Raw genomic sequence first — 18,304 nt, forward strand, 5'->3', positions numbered from 1 at the left:
CTCGCTAATTCATTAAGAGTGCCTTGTGTCAAATCGGGTCACTCATGGTTGGATCTGATATGTCCAACACTGTGAGCAAGAGAGAGTATTAGTGGAGTTTTACTCTATGGACACTGTAACAGTGACACAACCAGAGTGGCACCTCAGTCCGTAAAGGGACATTTGAACCACAATAGTGATTTTTTCCGATAACTCGTTATCCGGAAGAAGAAAAAAAAGGACACCTGCAGATAGTAACCCTGCTCATGCCCAATTCAAATACACCCTTATTCTTAATTTCTATAGATCCTTTGAGTTTGGTCATATGTCATAGAAATACTCCATTTTTGCCTGTGTATCGTGTCTCCTTATATACTAGTCATATTAGAAACTTCATAAAAATGGCCGTGTCCCGGTATCCACAGCCTTATCCATGTGACATAGTTGGTCATGATTTAATCGAATAGGGTTGCAGCTCGGTGACCTAGAGCCATATTCATTCTTAGGTGATCTAAACGCCAGAAACTGAACATGACATTAAAGCGTGCCATAGAGAGCTAGCATAAAAGTGATTCTCTATTCAAAAGAAAATTTCCACATCAAACATTGGGTGGCAAAGTCAAGTCCCAACCAGTGACCACAAAACTGATTTGGATCAATACTTGATTAGTAATATATCATGTGAAGTTGTAACTGCATGTACAGTATATATTATCTCAAGTAAGATTCCCCTCCTATTAGATACCATATGATGTCCATAGTGGCAAAAGCATAAAACAGGGAAAATAACGTCAACATTTTTCTCATAAGAAAATTGAAAATTTTCATTTTTCTTGCAGTTTTATATATCGATGAAATATTGGCAATAGAATCCATTAAAAATAGAACAGTTTTACAAAAAAATAATAATAATACAGACCCTTCTTTCCGTCTTTCTCTTTTTCAAAAAAAACAACAATATTTGTCACTATGGTGATGTCCCAATAGGACTGTCACCGGGTTGGATCCCTGTTGGTTGAAAGTCCGTAACCGAATAAAGTAAACAGGTGTAGATTTTGGACCCAGTTGCGCCAGATCTTTGTTTCCATAACACATATCACCATTTGTCTCACAAGGATACTCCAACTTTTGTGTCTTGTCTTCTCTTATGCAGTTCTTAATTGGATGGAACTGAATTGGATCTGAATGCTATCATGTCCAACCTGGCTCTGAACAGATACAGGTCAAGATCCAGGGAAATGCGACGCAAACCAAGCACATCAAACAATGAGGCTGGAAACAACTCAACATTGATCGATATCCATGCAGTTGACAAAAGAAAATGCGTGTATGAAGTCTTTGAATATGACTACAAGAGGAGGATATGTGGGTTTCAAACAAAAGGTCCCTCTCGGTTGGAAACCGTCAGTCGGTGGTAGCTAGGATGCAGTTACAGAACGCCTAAAAATTGTACTTTTAGCAAATCCACTTGGTTGTTTGGAATAAGAGAAACGGTTCAACTGAGGATTTACCACTTCCACTTGTGCAGCTGAAATTAATATTCGAGGAGCATTGGGAAAGGTCGCCAGGAAACTGGTGTAATATTTAACAACTATCACCTTATCTAGGTAGGAAGTGAAATTTAGAACTCGAGGTGTCAAATACCTCCCCGGTTTCATCATTTCCTACAACTGCATCCATCCCAAACGACTTCCGCTTCCCACTCTGGAACATCTAGTTTCCAAACAGGGCCTTTGGAATATGGAAACGTGGTAGCTGTCAACTCCTGGATTCTGTAGCTTCCTCCAAAATGCATGAATTCCCATTCCAGCTACCAATTTTCAAACACCCACCACCGAGGAAGCTTGACCATGTATCTACTAAATGCATAAACTCCAATCACAGCTGCCAGTTTCCAAACAGAGCCTAATTCAAAGATGCAATTCTCCAACATGCTTGGTCAAGCATCACATCTAGGAGGAATGTGTTAACTGGAAAGACCATGAACGCCATTATAATCATTTGGCATGAGGTAAGGTTAATTAGCTGCTTGACTTGGAACTTCTCTGCCCAAAAGGGCACTGCGTTCCTAGCTACAGCAACCATCTTTATCACCTAAAATGGAATGACCACGCTTCAAAATCCATGAGGGCATGGCCCTTGCTGCAAAGTTGAAGCTGGGTGTATTCCCTGGAGAGCAGGGGGAAACATCAACAGTTTAAACAATCAAAGGCATGCCAATGTCCAGACAATGATAGGGGGTTTTCCCCTTGGCGTAACCTGGAAAAAGAAAAAAAAAAAGCAAAGCTCTGTGATTCCCCCTTGCCACGTCCATCCTGCTTTCCTTTCACATGGGATAATGTAACCACACAAACTGTCAAAATTTTATAGACCATGCTAGACACAAAGTACTCAAGTCCCTACAATGAACATGGGTCTAGCGAGCAACCACAAGAATAAAGATCCAAATGAAGTTCATGTCAAGAAAACACAGCAACATTCCATGGACATATCTATCCGATGAAAAAAACTAGCTTTGAGATTGACATGATTGCTGCACCACAATGAGCTACTCAATTAAATCATCATCATCATCTGGAAGAGGCTGTGCTGCAGCTGCAGACAACTGAGCTTCTTGCCTGAAACATGAAGCCCGGTAAGCATTTTGAAACATAACAGTCATAGCTGAAACAGGCCAAAAGTTCCAAGCAAGCCAATCATTCAAAATAAATGCATGATGAAAATAGTTATCAAAGTGATGCATCAAAAAGTCCAATACAGCAAAACCCCACAACAAATCTTAGAATAATGCACACGCTGGGCCACAAATGAAAGCAGCCCAGGCATAGTTCGCCAGAAGTCAGACTGATAACTAGATTAATTATATGCAGCAACAGAACAGCAGCCCAACAGATTAAGCCTATGAAGCAGACTTACCATAGCTTGAGAACTCATTAGGTGCAGGGAATCATGTTTCATCCAAGTAAATTGATGAAAATTTAGGCACAAAATTCTGTAACTACTTGTAACCAATAGTCCAAACACCCAACGTTTTTATTTCCATGTGTGTGTGCAAGAAAGCAATCTTCTGTTTATATGCATATGTTAACTCAACTTCACACACCCTGCCAAGGCACTGGCATATGGTTCTTCAAGTTATATTCGCAAAGCCTATAATGTTCGCATTAGAACCTGGCATGATCTGACAGTATGAAATGCTTCCAATATAGTTGAAGGTTGTCACTTGGAGCATTTGCCAGGCAGCTGTTTTACAATCCCGAGGTCACACACACACACACACAGAGAGAGAGAGAGAGAGAGACTATGTTACTTGAAGCTTTTGCCAGGCAGCTGCTTTACAACTCCAAGGTCACAACGAGAGAGAGAGAGAGAGTTGCTTCACTTTCACGAGAAGAGACCTCCAAACACCCTTAGAGCTGGTGAGCCTCCACTAATGTTTCTCCAAGCATAAGTATCTCATCACAAGGGCCTCAATATTAATACTAACCCCAATTAGACTCCACAGATCCATTCGATTACAACCCATACAACTATACTTCAACTAACCCTAACCCAATACAATCTGCATGGAGTCACCCACTTTGGGACAAACCCTATGTGGTGCAGGGTTCACTCTACCAGACTCTTGACCCTACCGACAAGGTATACGTCAAGGGTCATAAGTAACAATATGGCGTGTGTAGCAACTGCCACAGTGATATGGACACCTACTCTTCTGCACAGTCCAATTTTCAACTTAAAGTGTGAAGGCAAAACATTCATAGGCATCTACGCTCTTGATCTTATACTTGACTTCTTTTCTCATCTGGAAGCATATACTTTTGCAAACCAACACTCTTCAACTTTGGTCTTCCATACATTACATAAAAATAAACATTATATATATATATATATATGTGTGTGTGTGTGTGTGGTTAAAATACCTAGGCCTAGAGATTCCTAGGTGAGGATCCTGAGGGTATCAATTTTGCCAACTGGGTGCCTAGTTGGGCAAGTAAACTGCCCTAGCCTTGAGGGCAGTTTAGCCATTTTTTAATTTTATTTTAAAAAAAAGGTACGAATGGAGATTTAAAACCCTCTCTCTCTCTCTCTCTCTCTCTCTCTCTCTCTCTCTCTCTCTCTCTCTCTCTCTCTGCTTGCTTCTTGTCCTCTTCTTCCTCCCCTCCTCTCCCTTCGCCCCTTCCCCACTTCTCTTCTTCCACTTTGGCTGAGAGAGAAAATATATATTCTGTGACTTCTGTTTGTATAATTATATAATTATTATATATGTATTCTGTTAATACATACATATCATGTTTGTGTGAAAGCATCTTTTTTTTAATATGCTCTATTTATAATATATATTATGAATTTTCTGTGAAAGGCTGGGGATAATGTTTGTTACCCTCGTAGGTAAGGAACCACTTAGGAAAAAACTGTATTAACTCCGCCTGTGTATAACTGTTTAGTTATACATTGCTGGTCCCAAGCCCGGATAAAAAAGGAGGGTTGCGGTAGGCCTGTGACAGCCAGCTTAAAAACTTAGTCATACCCTATGAATATGAACCAATATGAGAATTTTGTTGGGGCGTTCCCTACTGAGGGACGCGATGTACTCTATAGGCCCAGAGGCAGTGATAACTGGGCAAGGGTTGTTAGGTCGTCGCCCAGAAGCAACGCGTCACACCGGCGCCCGGGTGTGGTGTCAAATAGGCAAGGGTTCCCTCACTTTGTTGGACGGGTGGGGGTAAAGAAGTTAGTCCAAGACCATAAAATTAGGTTAGCCACTTAGAACATAGGATCTTTAACTGGTAAGTTGGTAGAGTTAGTAGATGTTATGTGTAGGAGAAAGATTGATATTTTATGTCTACAAGAAACCAAATGGGTAGGTGAGAAAGCAAAAGTGATAAAACCTTGGGATATAAGATTTGGTATACAGGAATAAATAGGAATGGAGTAGGGATTGTTATGAGTCGTGAGTTTATAGATAATGTAGTTGAGGTCCGTAGGAAGGGTGATAGGATTTTACTTATTAAATTAGTATTAGGTTCGGATACTATTAATATTATTAGTGTTTATGCACCTCAAGTAGGTTTAGATGATTCCATTAAACGTCAATTTTGGAAAGATTTAGATGGAGTAGTACAAGGGATATCTTATGGAGAAAAGCTTTTCATCGGCGATGACCTTAATGGGCATGTAGGCATTAGTAGGGAAGGATTTGAGAGTATTCATGGAGGCTATGGTATAGGAGAAAAAAACGAAAGTGGAGAAAGGATTTTAGATTTTGGTTTGTCCTATGATATGATCTTAGCAAACAGTTGGTTTAGGAAGAGGGAGTCGCACCTAGTAACATTTAAAAGTGGGGTTAATACGAGTCAAATAGATTTTTTCCTACTTAGAAAGAGAGATGGGGGTTGTTGCATCGATTGTAAGGTTATATCGGGAGAAAGTGTAGCTACACAACATAGAGTTTTAATTTTAGATCTTAGAATTAGAAAATGTCGCAAAAGGGATAGACATAGGATAGATCCTAGAATTAAGTGGTGGGCACTGAAAGGAACTAAGTAAGGAATGTTTGTAGAGCAAGTAGTTAAGGAAGCTGATTGGTGTCTCGAGGAGGATTCAGAATCAATGTGGAATAAGATAGCGGGTGGCATGAGAAAGGTGACTAAGGAGGTATTGGGTGAGTCTAAAGGCGGTGCACCTCTAGGTAAGGATACATCATGGTGGAACGAGGATGTCAAATTAGCTATTAAAGTTAAAAGAAAGTGTTATAAAAATCTAAGTAAGAGTCGTGATAATGAGAATTTGGAGAAGTATATGATAGCAAAGAAGGAAGCTAAAAAAGTAGTTTGGAACGCGAGGTATAAGGTATATAAGGAGGTTTATGACAAGTTGGATACCAAAGAAGGCAAGAAAGATATTTATAGGCTTGCAAAGATGAGAGATAGGAAATCGAGGGATCTGGGTATGGTTAGATGTATCAAAGATGAAATGCACAGGGTTTTAGTCAAAGATGAGGAGATTAAGAAGAGATGGAAAGATTATTTTGATAAATTATTTAATGAAAGTCATGCTCAAGATCTTGGAGACTTCTCCATTCCTTTTCATGAGATGAATCGTGACTTCATGCGCAAGATTCAAAAGAAAGAAATTGCAGAGGCTTTGAAGAAAATGAAATCAAGAAGGGCAGTTGGCCCAGATGGTATACCTATCGAGGCTTGGAAATGCTTGAGAAAGAAAGGTTTAGAATGGTTGACAAATCTTTTTAACAAGATTTGGCGGACAAATAAGATGTCTAATGAGTGGAGGAAGAGTACTTTGGTGCCTCTATATAAGAATAAGGGTGATATACAAGATTGCACAAACTATCGTGATATAAAACTCATGAGTCATACTATGAAACTTTGGGAGAGGGTGATTGAGTCTAGATTGAGGAAGGTTGTCATGATATCGGAGAATCAATTTGGTTTTATGCCTGGAAGATCAACTATGGAAGCTATACATCTTCTTAGAAGACTTATTGAGAGAAATAGAGAGAGGAACAAAGATTTGCATATGGTTTTTATTGATTTGGAGAAGGCTTACGATAGAGTACCTAGGGACGTTCTCTGGTGGACAATGATGAAGAAAGGTGTTTCTCTCAAGTACATTAGTATAATTAAAGATATGTATGAAGGAGTAGTAACCAATGTCCGCACTTGTGGAGGGGTGACAACCAATTTTCCTATAACGGTTGGATTACATCAAAGATCTGCTTTAAGCCCTTTCCTATTTGCTATAGTGATGGATGAGCTTACGAGATCAATTCAAGAAAATGTGCCGTGGTGTATGTTGTTTGCTGATGATATTGTTTTGATTGATGAGTCTAGAGCTGGGGTTAATGCTAAGTTAGAATTATGGAGAGAGACATTGGAAGCAAGAGGTTTTAAGTTGAGTAAGAGTAAGACAGAATACATGAAATGCCGATTTAGTAAGCAACGAAGTAGTGATGGGAGTGTAGTGAAGCTTGGTGAGCACGAAATACCAGTGGATGATTCTTTCAAATATTTGGGTTCTATCATTCAAAAGTATGGAGAAATTGATGGAGATGTAAATCATAGGATAAAAGTTGGGTGGATGAAATGGAAGAGTGCAACTGGAGTGTTGTGCGATCGTAGAATGCCATTGCGGTTGAAGGGAAAGTTTTATAAGACGACTATTAGGCCCGCTTTACTATATAGTACAGAATGTTGGGCTGCCAAGAGACATCATATTCAAAAAATGAGTGTAGCTGAGATGCGTATGCTGAGATGGATGTGTGGAAATACAATAAAAGATAAGATTCAGAACGAGGAGATACGTAAGAAGGTAGGCGTTGCACCCATTGAAAATAAGATGAGAGAGAATCGTTTACGGTGGTTTGGATATATTCGACGAAGGCCTAAAGATGCTCGAGTTAGAAGGATGGAGAAATGGGAAAATATATTAGTTAAAAGAGGTCGGGGTAGGCCTAGGAAGACATGGATGGAGGCGATAAGAAAGAATATGAATGCTTTGAACCTCACTGAGGACATGGCATTGGATAGAAATGAATGGAGGAGAAGGATTCATGTAGAATACCCATAATGATTTTCTTTGTTGGTTCATATCGCTGACCCCAATTGTTTTGGGATGAAGGCATAGTTGTTGTTGTTGTTGGACCCTCCAGATGTGATTGACATAATAGCCCTTGGATCATGTTTTTCTGACATGCATGCCAGATCTTTTGGGGGTAGAAAAATCAACAGCCTACAATGTACCGACTTTTCATCCCTCAACAAAATCATATTTTTACGTCGAAAAAATACGACCCAAGGGTCGATTCCTACTATTTTGACCATGCTGAACCATCAACCATCCATGAGCTCAGATTTGATGCTTGTAAAAGAGTTGGATCTGGAAATAGATCTAGTGGATCTGGATACAGATCGGACATAGATGCCTTCTAACATGTGTTACCTTGACACAAATGTGGATGTAGTTCTGGAACACAAACATGGAGTACTCAATAGAACACATATACACCCTCACACACCCTGGCATAGATATAGTTATAGCCACAAATATTAGCACTTTTTTTCAACTGATTACATGTTAAAAGCCGTTGGCAAAAGTAGAAGCATTCACCTTTTAAAATTTCAATCTTTATTGTTTTATTTTTGCAAGTTGCAATAATTTTCCAAAATATATAAGGATAATATTTGCTTATGTTGGCATGATGTCATATCTAATGAACACTGCTTTTCATTGGTTTCTGGTTTTATTTTTGTGGATCAAACACTACTAAAGTGTTGGTATGAAATCACAAGGCTTCGGCAAGGGATGCTTGACATAAAATGAATAGTTTCACAGGCTCCTTCATTGGAAAACTACACACACACACACACACACACACACACACACACACACACACCTTAGATAATAAATTATATCTATAAAAATGTCTTCCGCAAGAGTGAAAAATAGAAAAGACTTACTCTCTTTGTGCAGCTAGGTCGATTTCAACTTCAGGGGGGGCAAGCGCAGGCGACTCAACAAAGTGAAGATTAGGATCCCTGTCAAGACCTCATGGTAAGGGCACGCAATTGAAGCAACCATTCTCAAGAATTGCACAAACAAAATTAAAAATAAAAATAGCATGGACATTATTTATATAGAAAGATAAAAGGGAAACTTGAATTCATTTCATTTTCAGTACCCAGCAAGCTTTCTAGCAAGATAGAGGAAAGGCTTCTCAAAATTGTAATTGCTTTTTGCGGAGATCTCATAGTATTGAAGGTTCTTCTTCCTGTGGAAAGTCACTTGCTTTGCTTTTACCTGCCTGTTCTTGACATCGACCTTGTTACCACATAAAACAATGGGAATGTTTTCACACACCCTGACAAGATCAGAGTAGAATTAGTTTATCATTCATTCACCGGTATGCACATGGGTTCGGGTGGTTGCATTGCACGATTTCTCGCACTCACCTACAGAGATCTCTATGCCAAGTTGGAACATTCTTGTATGTTAGTCTGGCAGTTACATCAAACATGATAATTGCACATTGTCCATGAATGCTGCACATTAAGAAAGGCAAAGATTGGGTCAGCAACCAAAATATCCATGTCCTTTACGTCTACAGAAAATGAACCATTGAGCTCTTGCAAAAAATGTTTTCCAGACTGTACTTAAGAGACGGTGCTTGTTCTCATCAACTTCGTCTACTACAGATAAGATAAAGTATGATATCAATGAAAATGAAGTTCTTATGTATGAGAGGAAAGCTGGAAGACTATAAATAGGGAATTTCCTAGAACCATTACTAGATAGTTGTAAAGCAACTACACATAGTACTCACCAGCAGGAGAAACATTAACATGGGAGCAGTGAAGTTAATTAGCTTTTCTATAATGCAAAATGATTAAATCATCAATCTTTAGAGACTGCACAATTCTGGAAGGGGTGACCTCAAAGCTTAAGATGACAGAAGAAAAAGGCAGAAGCATAACAATTAAAATATGCTGATAGTTCATGCAAGCCAACAGTAATTACAACACATGCTTGAGCATATCTACAAGTTCATTAAAATGCTTGTAAGATCAAACTGTTCAGAATTCGTGGAAGGAAATAATGGAACAAGTTAACAGAAATTGCAGATAATGCTTGAAATGCTGTAGGAACCATAGTCACAAATATCGTTCTCTGGAATTTCTCAACAAGGGAAAATGTTAAGATATTTTAGAAAAAAAATCTAGGTAAAATCTTGGCAACTTTTAAAAAAATAAGAAAATATATAAAAGAATGACAAAATAAAAATAAAAAACGCATACTAGTTCAACTTCTAAAGACTTAAACATCACTGATAGTAAAGGGGTGACAGGTGTTGCCAGCTGGAGAGCCCCTTTTCCCTTCCTCCTTTCTCTAAGAAAGAGAAGGGGGTCAACCTGCCAACAACCCTTTTCCTATATTTCTTCTTTATTATGAGAAATAGGGAAGTTGTTGCCAACTGTCAAACCCCTTTTCATTTTTTTTCTTGGGAAATAGGAGGGAAGAGGGCTTCCCCCATGAATTCCCCTTTCTCCTTTCTCTGAGATAGAGAGGTGTGGTTGCCAGTCACAACCAGTGAACCCTCTCTCTTTTCCTTGAGAGAAAGAGAGAGGGCATAGGACAGTATTCTGGCCACCACGAGCAGGAAGAGGACAACAATCACCTTATCACCGTCTAATCAACCAGGGAGGCAAGTGGGTTGGTATCTGGTTCCCATGTAGGCAATACCAAATTTGAATAATCACATTTCCTTTAATTGGAATAGGAATCAGAGCCGGATATGAAGTCACTCCAGCCAAATCCAAGCAGTCATAAAAATAAAATCCAGATCTAACAGAGGTCAAATTCAGTAATGAAGTTTGTCTGCCGTTATACCATTATTACATAGCGTTGATCTTAAAGTCAAGGGATGCACAGTGACAACCTTTTGAAAGGTTTCTCAGTTACTTATTTCACAAGTCTATTGTTATGTCAAAAATATTCATTTTTCTGTGATATATCGGCCACGGAAAATATATTTGATTTAATCACTAGTCAGCAATATTTTTTGACATAGCACTAGATTACTTCAGCATCCAAATTAACAAATGTTATACACATACATGCATGCATGCACGCACAGAGTATCTATAATTCCAAATGCTACTGCTGCAGCAATTTTACCAAATATCAAGAAGCAATGTGTCTTAAAAACTCAATAATTCTTAGAAAAGAGAAAACAGATTTTGAAATTTCACAATTTTGATTTCCAAAAACAGATCTATTACGGAAATATTCTAACAAAGACAATTTATTGCCTTTCTTTTAGAAAGTCAATCCAAATTACCTTATACGTTCTAAAATTTTAAGACTAGAAACTTTGGAAGCACACTTGTTGCAAGAAGTCCACTCTCGCATGTTGTACTAAACCTTAATATCCAATATCTGTATGAATGACATAATACAACAACAAGCATACATTTGTAACTTAAGTTGAAGAACATCCACAACACAAAGAATTCAACATGCATTCAATAGATTGACAGTTCTCATCAACTTAAAAGATTAAAAGTAGAAACAGATGCCCATTACTCACTAGTATCCATCTCGAAGGCCACCAAACTTTTCTTGACCTGCAGTGTCCCAGCAATAAAACCTGATTTTACCACAATTGGTAAAAAAATCCAAGGGATGAACTTCCACACCAATTGTTGCTGCAAAAAAAAGTGATACACCATTAGTTCAAGTAATTCACATTGTGTGTGTTTCTGTACTAAATCTGCTCTTGTTATACCTATCTATTGTCCTTCCTTTAACCTTTATTTAACGGGAGCTTCCATTTTTAGTGCTATGACCAAACTTCACATGAATATGCACAATTTCTTTATTCTTCTTTTTTGTAGACAAGGATAGCCTTTGACGACATTCAAAACTAAGACCCATAAGCTAAGAAGGCCTGACTTAACCATCCATACATCATATGTAAACCACAAAAATAACTTCCTGTGAATGTACTCAAAAGGGATACTTAATGTGTTAGCTATAGCACTGCATGAATCGATACACACTGTGCCTTGTATCCATTGTTTATGGCTAAGTCTACTGCAGTTATCTAATCCCATTCACTCCCTTAGCTTTCATCTATCATTGTCAACGTCCCCCCAGCAGAGTGGTTTCTCTGTTAGCATTATTTATGATTTCTACACATTTGTGCACATATTAAAGCATATTGAAATAAAAGGCCCAATAGTTTTTTGCTGACAAGAACAAAACTGTGGAAAATTTTCCCATTTTTTATAATTTTCTAAGGTTACCTTTATCAATTCAACTGATTATGACCTTTATCAGTCTTAACTTAGTTTTTCATAGAAGTTCAATGCTTGAAGAGTTTATTAAAATCCTCACTTTGATATTTACAATTTCAGACTTGCTTTCTTATTTTTCACTGTGGTTTTGTTAACTCAGGGATTTTATTTGGTGTTTAAAGTGAGTATGTGTCTCTACTTGTTCTATTGAGTTATTTATCTGCCTTTGGATTCTGAGATATACTTCAAAATGATAATAACTTTAGTTTTTGAATTGTTGACAAAGATTAGTTTCACAAGATTTTTTTTTGTGGTTTATGGTTTTTCACTTTTGCAACGAATCTTTCTAAACCAATCATGAATGCATAAATTTTTTGAGTAACAAACAATTGACTAAAGTCCCTTTAGTTTAGATCTACTGGAGTTCAGGTTTCAGTCATTGAGTTTAATATTTATCATAAGAAATGGCACATTTTATTTCCCTCTCCTGGTATAAATCCATCTAAATGTTGATGGATGACATTCGAGAAATAATTTTCAAATCCTAGTTCCACGTTTTCTGTTGAAATCAAAATTGCAAAGAAAAATTATTGTCTTGGTTGAAAGATTCGAGAATGATTTGATATCAACGGGCAGAACAAGGTAGAACCAGCATTCTAAATATGGTAGTACTTTGTGTCTCTCTGTCGAGGGAGACAGATATGTAATACCAGCTTAAATACGAAATTCTTACAACAACTTTGTAGCAGGGATTCTAGGGCCTGAAGATTGTGTTTTCCCACCTTAGATCAAAACCACCCCTAAGATAGCCACTACTTGAAATGTCGTTACCGGATTTAGGATGTGTCTAATTAAAATCTATATATAACTGAATCTGACAAATAGAATCTAGAATTAACACATCTAGACTCCAACTCTGGCTGGGAGACTCCCTAAGTAGGACACCATACCCTTATCAGAACTAAATTTTACACATAGAAGTGCCTAGTTAGAATGAAATTTTTCCATAGCCATTCTGGTTCAGCTTGAAAACTCCCAACCACATATGACCAACCATCTAATCTGCTACATGCCTACCAAATCCAACAAAAAGAACCGGAGTCATACTTTATAAGTTTGACATTAGTAGCTAAATGACTCAAGGCAAAAACCACCAGACTGGAACCAGGAAAAGAGGAAGACCACTGCAGACTTGGAAGGAGGCAGTTACAGGTAGCACGAAGGATTATAAAGTGACCGAAGTTGTAGCTCTAGATAGAAAATAATGGAGAAGTAGGACTCGCAAAGCCCGCCCCATGTAGTTGGGACAAGGTTTGATGATGATGATGATGATGATGATGATGATGATGAAGTGCTTCCGGGTATCATACTCCATACATGTGCGTGCGTGTGTGTAAGCACAAACACAAAGGTTCAAACAGATTGGGTAGAATCAACACTCACGCTCATATTTCTTTTCAAACTCTCCGGTGAGATGCCGCTTGACGAAAGTGGTCTTTCCTGTACACACCACAAAAGGGTGGAGAACAAAAGAAGGCAGACAATAAGGCCATACCAATCATAAGAAAAGAAACAAAGAATGAAAGGTCTCTTAGAAAAAACATAAACCTCCGTTTAACAAATAAGAACAACAACCATCCACAAAACCATAACAAGCAGACCTGTCCCGCCATCACCAACAATGACTAACTTGAAGTTCGGGTAGTCAACCTGTTGTTGGTTGGGCAACGCCTGAAAGCAAGCATTCCACAAAGAAAGGAACCACAAACCAATCAAAGAACAATAACGAAATAAAACCCCACAAAACATCTTCAGAATACTCAAAAAGAAATAGATCCATCATGAATAGCAACATCAACATCGAGAAGAGGAGGAGAACAGGGACCACCATAAAGAAAACCAACAAAGAAAAGAAAAGAAAACCAGATCACCATCAATATGGATAAGCAAAAAAAGAGAGACCAACATGAACAAAATAAAAAGGAAGCAGAAAAGTCATTGAAAACGAGAAACAAGAGCAAAACCATGTTTTATCGGATATTTGAGTGCTTTGAGAAGGTGGGTCGCGCTTTTTCTCTCGCTATGCGTGTGTGAATGAGATTGCGTTGCAATTGCAATGAGGCCGACGGGAAAAATAAGGAAAGAGTTTTCCCTCGCAAAATGGAGCTCCCAGATTTTGCGCCCCCATTCCTTATTTAAGGCCTTAAATATGAGGAAATTGAAATTTTGATTTCCTGATGAATTGTTAATTTAGGCAGCCGTCCTTGGCGTCCAAATGACGCCATCTTTTCAACCGTCCGATCTTCCACCACTACCGTTGTCCACCACTCATCGCTTGGATCTGAGATCGACGCTTGCGGATCCAGACTTGCCGATTACGAATCCATCGGACGGTTGAAAACCAGCCGTGCAAACTCAGCCGGTTCTCATTTCTCTTGGGTGTCGGGATGCAAACGGATCGGATCCAAAACTGTTAAATACGTAGAGTCAAATTTGAATCAGATCCCAAACAGCCAAAATTTGCAAAACCTCTATCTTGAATGCAGCCTATTTATGTCCCTACTTGGGTGTGCTTCAATTTCTCGGTTCTGGTATACCTGTACTTCAGTTTGGCTTGAGACCCAAGTCCAGATTCAAGGTAAAACAGATCATCGGATTTGCTGTCAATGGGTCAGGTTTGTAACAAATACTATTTCTGCTCAAACTCTATTTCCTTAGTACGAGCATAAAATTGTTGACACAAATATTATTCAAGTTGACCTGAACCCAACCCAAGTAATATGTGAGTCTTGCTTGAGTTAGGATTTTTGTTGGATATTTGACCTGACCTTCATTGACCCAACTGTTTTATATATTTTTAGTGAAAAATAAAATCCATAAATTTTATGGATCTGACAAAACCGAATCTGAATTCCAAAACTAGTTATTTGGATGTGCTTGAGTAAGGCCTGATAAATTGGATATTAATATCTCTGCTCGGCCCATGGAAAGGAAATGATAATACAAGTTGGATTGAATACTCTGTTTTTAAGCCAAGGAAAAAGCACTCTGCATTTTGGTAAAACCCTCAGGATTTTACTACCCTCAGGTAAGTACACCCAGCTTCAACCTTGTAGCAAAGGATGCTATCGATAGGTTACAAACTTGTGACATCCACAAAAGACCTTACTTTTGAATAGGGGTGGCAATCGGGTCGGGTTGGCGGGTCGGGTTGGCGGGTCAGCATACCTCAACACGAACCCGACCCGTTTATTAAACGGGTCGTCTGTGGCAAACACGAACCCGACCCATTTATTAAACGGGTAACCCGTTTACACGACACGCGGACCCGTTTATTAAACGAGTCAACACGATAATGTAGACACGATAACCGACCCGAGTAACCTGTCTAATGATTCATATTGGCCTTCAGTTCAGACTGATGAGTTAAACTAAAGTCTAAAACTACCAATTGACGAAGCAAAATGAAAAGAGCACTTGAAGTTGCATATTTTTTTCCCCAGTTCTTCACATTCTATGACACTCAGAGCACTTGAAGTTACATATTTTTTTGGTTTCATTCCTTCTAGAGATATTTGCTGAAACAACTCAATACATATTCCTGTATTCCGATTTTGATCATAACCAGCAACCATGGTTGACCATGTGGAGACAGCAATCTTGTGACCACTATCCCGTTCTTCACCTGAAGCAGATTGCAACTCATATGATAGTCGAGAGATACCTTGTTCCATGTTGGCCAAGTTAAAAGAAAATGACAGTCTATTTTTCATTTGTATGAGCACTCATCATTTCTGAGGTGGACCAGATAGCTAAACAGATTCACAACAGGCTATCATGGATTATACAATGTGTTCAACACATGTTTTCACAACATCTTGGATCTACTCTGAATTTGAATCACCCAAACACCATCATGAAAGTAAAGCACTAGAAAGTACAAAAATATATATGAAACAATGACCGTACCTCTTTGCACATAAAAAAAGGACATGGTTTTAAACTAATCATAGCAGTTATACAAGAAAATTTTGGCACATCAATCTCCCAAGATGTCATCATGTACGTGCAATATCCATAACCTTAAACTACAAATTGTATTCTGCCCAAAATTTTCTTTATACGAGTAGAGGGATTCATGCCATTACAAGTTCAAGAACAGAACAGAGTTTTTATATATTTTCCCACAAAATTGAATATATTTCAACTTGAGCCAAAAAGTTTTGCATTTAATACTTGAACCCAAACTCATTATTAGAATAATATTTCCGCTGGTGATGCCCCATCGGTAATACACATTTTTCTAATTGGGTGAAAATAAAATTGCTAAATTATCTTTACATCTAGCAGGTCACACATCAATTAATTTATCTAAAAATTTCCATCGAGATTAGCTGGTTTATGTGAAAGCAAAATCTAAGATGAGCATAACATCACAATATGACAACCATATTGCATTTGATTACCCAACCATGAATTCCCTGACCCAAGTCCAATTCTTCCAATCCAGCACAAGTTGTTAAGGCACTTGAAAACCTAAAGGAATTTGGCAACTAATCAGTAATTGTGCATAAATATAACTGCTCAAAAATCAGTAAAAATTGCAAAACAACATTAGCTGAAAACGCAACTGATCAACAAGAGAGGTTAGGAAACCTAAGGCACCAATAAACAACAAACTTATTCCAGATGTATGGAGGCAAAAAATGCAATTGATCAAAATAATTTGTACTTACACTATTGATCAGAAAAAAAACACTCACTATTAGCCAGAACTATATCTTTTAATTGCATGTTCATCATATACAATAACTCGATACATGCACAAAAATACATTTTGAATAGCAAAAGGTTTGATAACTGAGAATTAGAAAAAAGGAAGAACACACACCTCATTAACTGCAAGTGTTTGCCCATTACTCTTCACTTTCTTCAGCTTCCTCAAGCCTAACCAAAATGCAGTCTCCAAACCAATTAACGAAACAAATAAAAATAAGAAACCAGAAAAGACTAAGGGAATATTCTCTCAAAAAGCTCACTGAATCTCCCAGCATATTTATCAATTGTTTCAATCCTCCAAAGATCATGACCCTACACAAAAAAATTAAAAGAGTAAGTTAAATTATTAAGATACAACATATGAAACAAAAAAAAACATAAGTATCAAGATTTTTACAAGTACCTTACAAAATATTGGTTTTTAATTTGAGCATTCAACAGATTCTACAATTGCACTCGCGGTCACAGTTGGGTTCAAATCAATAATATCCTCCGTCAGCTCCTCCAATAATACTAAATTTTCTGTTATACCATAAAATAGTTAGTAACAAATCATAAAATAGTTAGTAACATAGAACTCACTAATCAAACTCCACAAATTATTTGATACTTTGTATAAGGAAAAAAATATAAGATTATGGATTACCATTAGCATGAAACAACCAATCTCGAGTGCAAATTAATGCTTCTACTGTCTCAGGTTTCAAAGAGCTTCTATTTTGATCAAGTACTCTACCACCAATGCTAAAAGCAGATTCTGAAGCAACTGTGGAGATAGGAATACTCAATACATCACACGCCATGAGAGCAAGATCTGGATATCAAAATTTATTTGTTCTCCAATAATCAAGAACATTCAATTGTGAATTCCAATCAATTTGAGGCTCTTCTAGATATAATTCTAATTGTGACTTTTGTGCTTTATTCACACTCCCAGAGTTCTAAAATAAAGTAAACTCCTACACAAAAAAAAATTATTAAAAAAAACATTGACAAATATAGTAACGAAAAATTGAAAATATATGTATTAGAAGTAATTACCATAAAAAGTGAGTTATCATTTGAACCACGTTCTAAACCATTATCCAGAGGAATTGAAGATTCAACATTTGAAGCTTTATGGTTGTTTTGCATATAAATATCAAAAAGAGCAAATATCTTCTCACGAACTTGTATCACCTCACGAGAGTCTCCTGCTTTATTATATAAGAACTCCACAAATTGTAGCTTGTATTGTGGATCCAAATCAGTAGCCATAGCTAAGATCATACTGTGATGTTTCCAATACTTCTCAAATTTGATATTCATCTGTGTTGCCATGCATTTAATAAAACTATCTGAGCTTCACATACCATTGACTATGCTTAAGTGAATTAGAAACACTTATTGAAAATATAAATTTGATGTAGAATATGTAGATCCAGAAAATAAGCATGTCACGCGATAAAACAACTTCAAGAAGTCACAAATCTTTTCAACTTTGTCCCATTCTCCTATTGATGGACAATGCTTGTAATTTGAATCACTCAATTGTAAATGAAGAAATGCACGACGATATATAATAGCACCTTCAAGCATTAAATAAGTTGAATTCCATCTTGTAGGGACGTCTTGTCTCAATCCTTTACTATTATTCAAAGAAACTTGCTTAACACACTCAAAAAACTTTTGTTTTCTACCTTGTGACCCTTTCACATATTTTATGCTCTCTCAGACTTTTTTAACAGAAT

The 18,304-nt window shown here is 37.5% G+C and overlaps 1 protein-coding gene across 2 annotated transcripts; it reads right to left on the reverse strand.

Annotated features, from left to right (window-relative positions):
• Window positions 1-2,280: 2,280 nt before the first annotated feature.
• Window positions 2,281-13,967, reverse strand: LOC149815112 (GTP-binding nuclear protein Ran1B-like). 2 transcript variants are annotated; one of them, XM_089988893.1, is made up of 8 exons: window positions 13,820-13,967; window positions 13,457-13,526; window positions 13,239-13,295; window positions 11,087-11,204; window positions 8,952-9,041; window positions 8,681-8,860; window positions 8,460-8,537; window positions 2,281-2,597 (listed from the first exon to the last, which is right to left on the reverse strand). In XM_089988893.1, the coding sequence occupies exons 1-8, from the start codon at window positions 13,820-13,822 to the stop codon at window positions 2,528-2,530; spliced, it is 666 nt and encodes a 221-aa protein (XP_089845019.1). In that variant the 5' UTR covers window positions 13,823-13,967; the 3' UTR covers window positions 2,281-2,527. The 2 variants fall into 2 exon arrangements, with proteins under 2 accessions (XP_089845019.1, XP_089845018.1); XM_089988892.1 differs by lacking the exon at window positions 13,820-13,967 and having other exon boundaries at window positions 13,457-13,700.
• Between the last annotated feature and the right edge of the window lie 4,337 nt (window positions 13,968-18,304).

The sequence above is a fragment of the Nuphar pumila genome, chromosome 15 (genome assembly GCF_984573655.1).
Source record: "Nuphar pumila chromosome 15, dmNupPumi1.hap1.1, whole genome shotgun sequence".
NCBI lineage: Eukaryota > Viridiplantae > Streptophyta > Magnoliopsida > Nymphaeales > Nymphaeaceae > Nuphar > Nuphar pumila.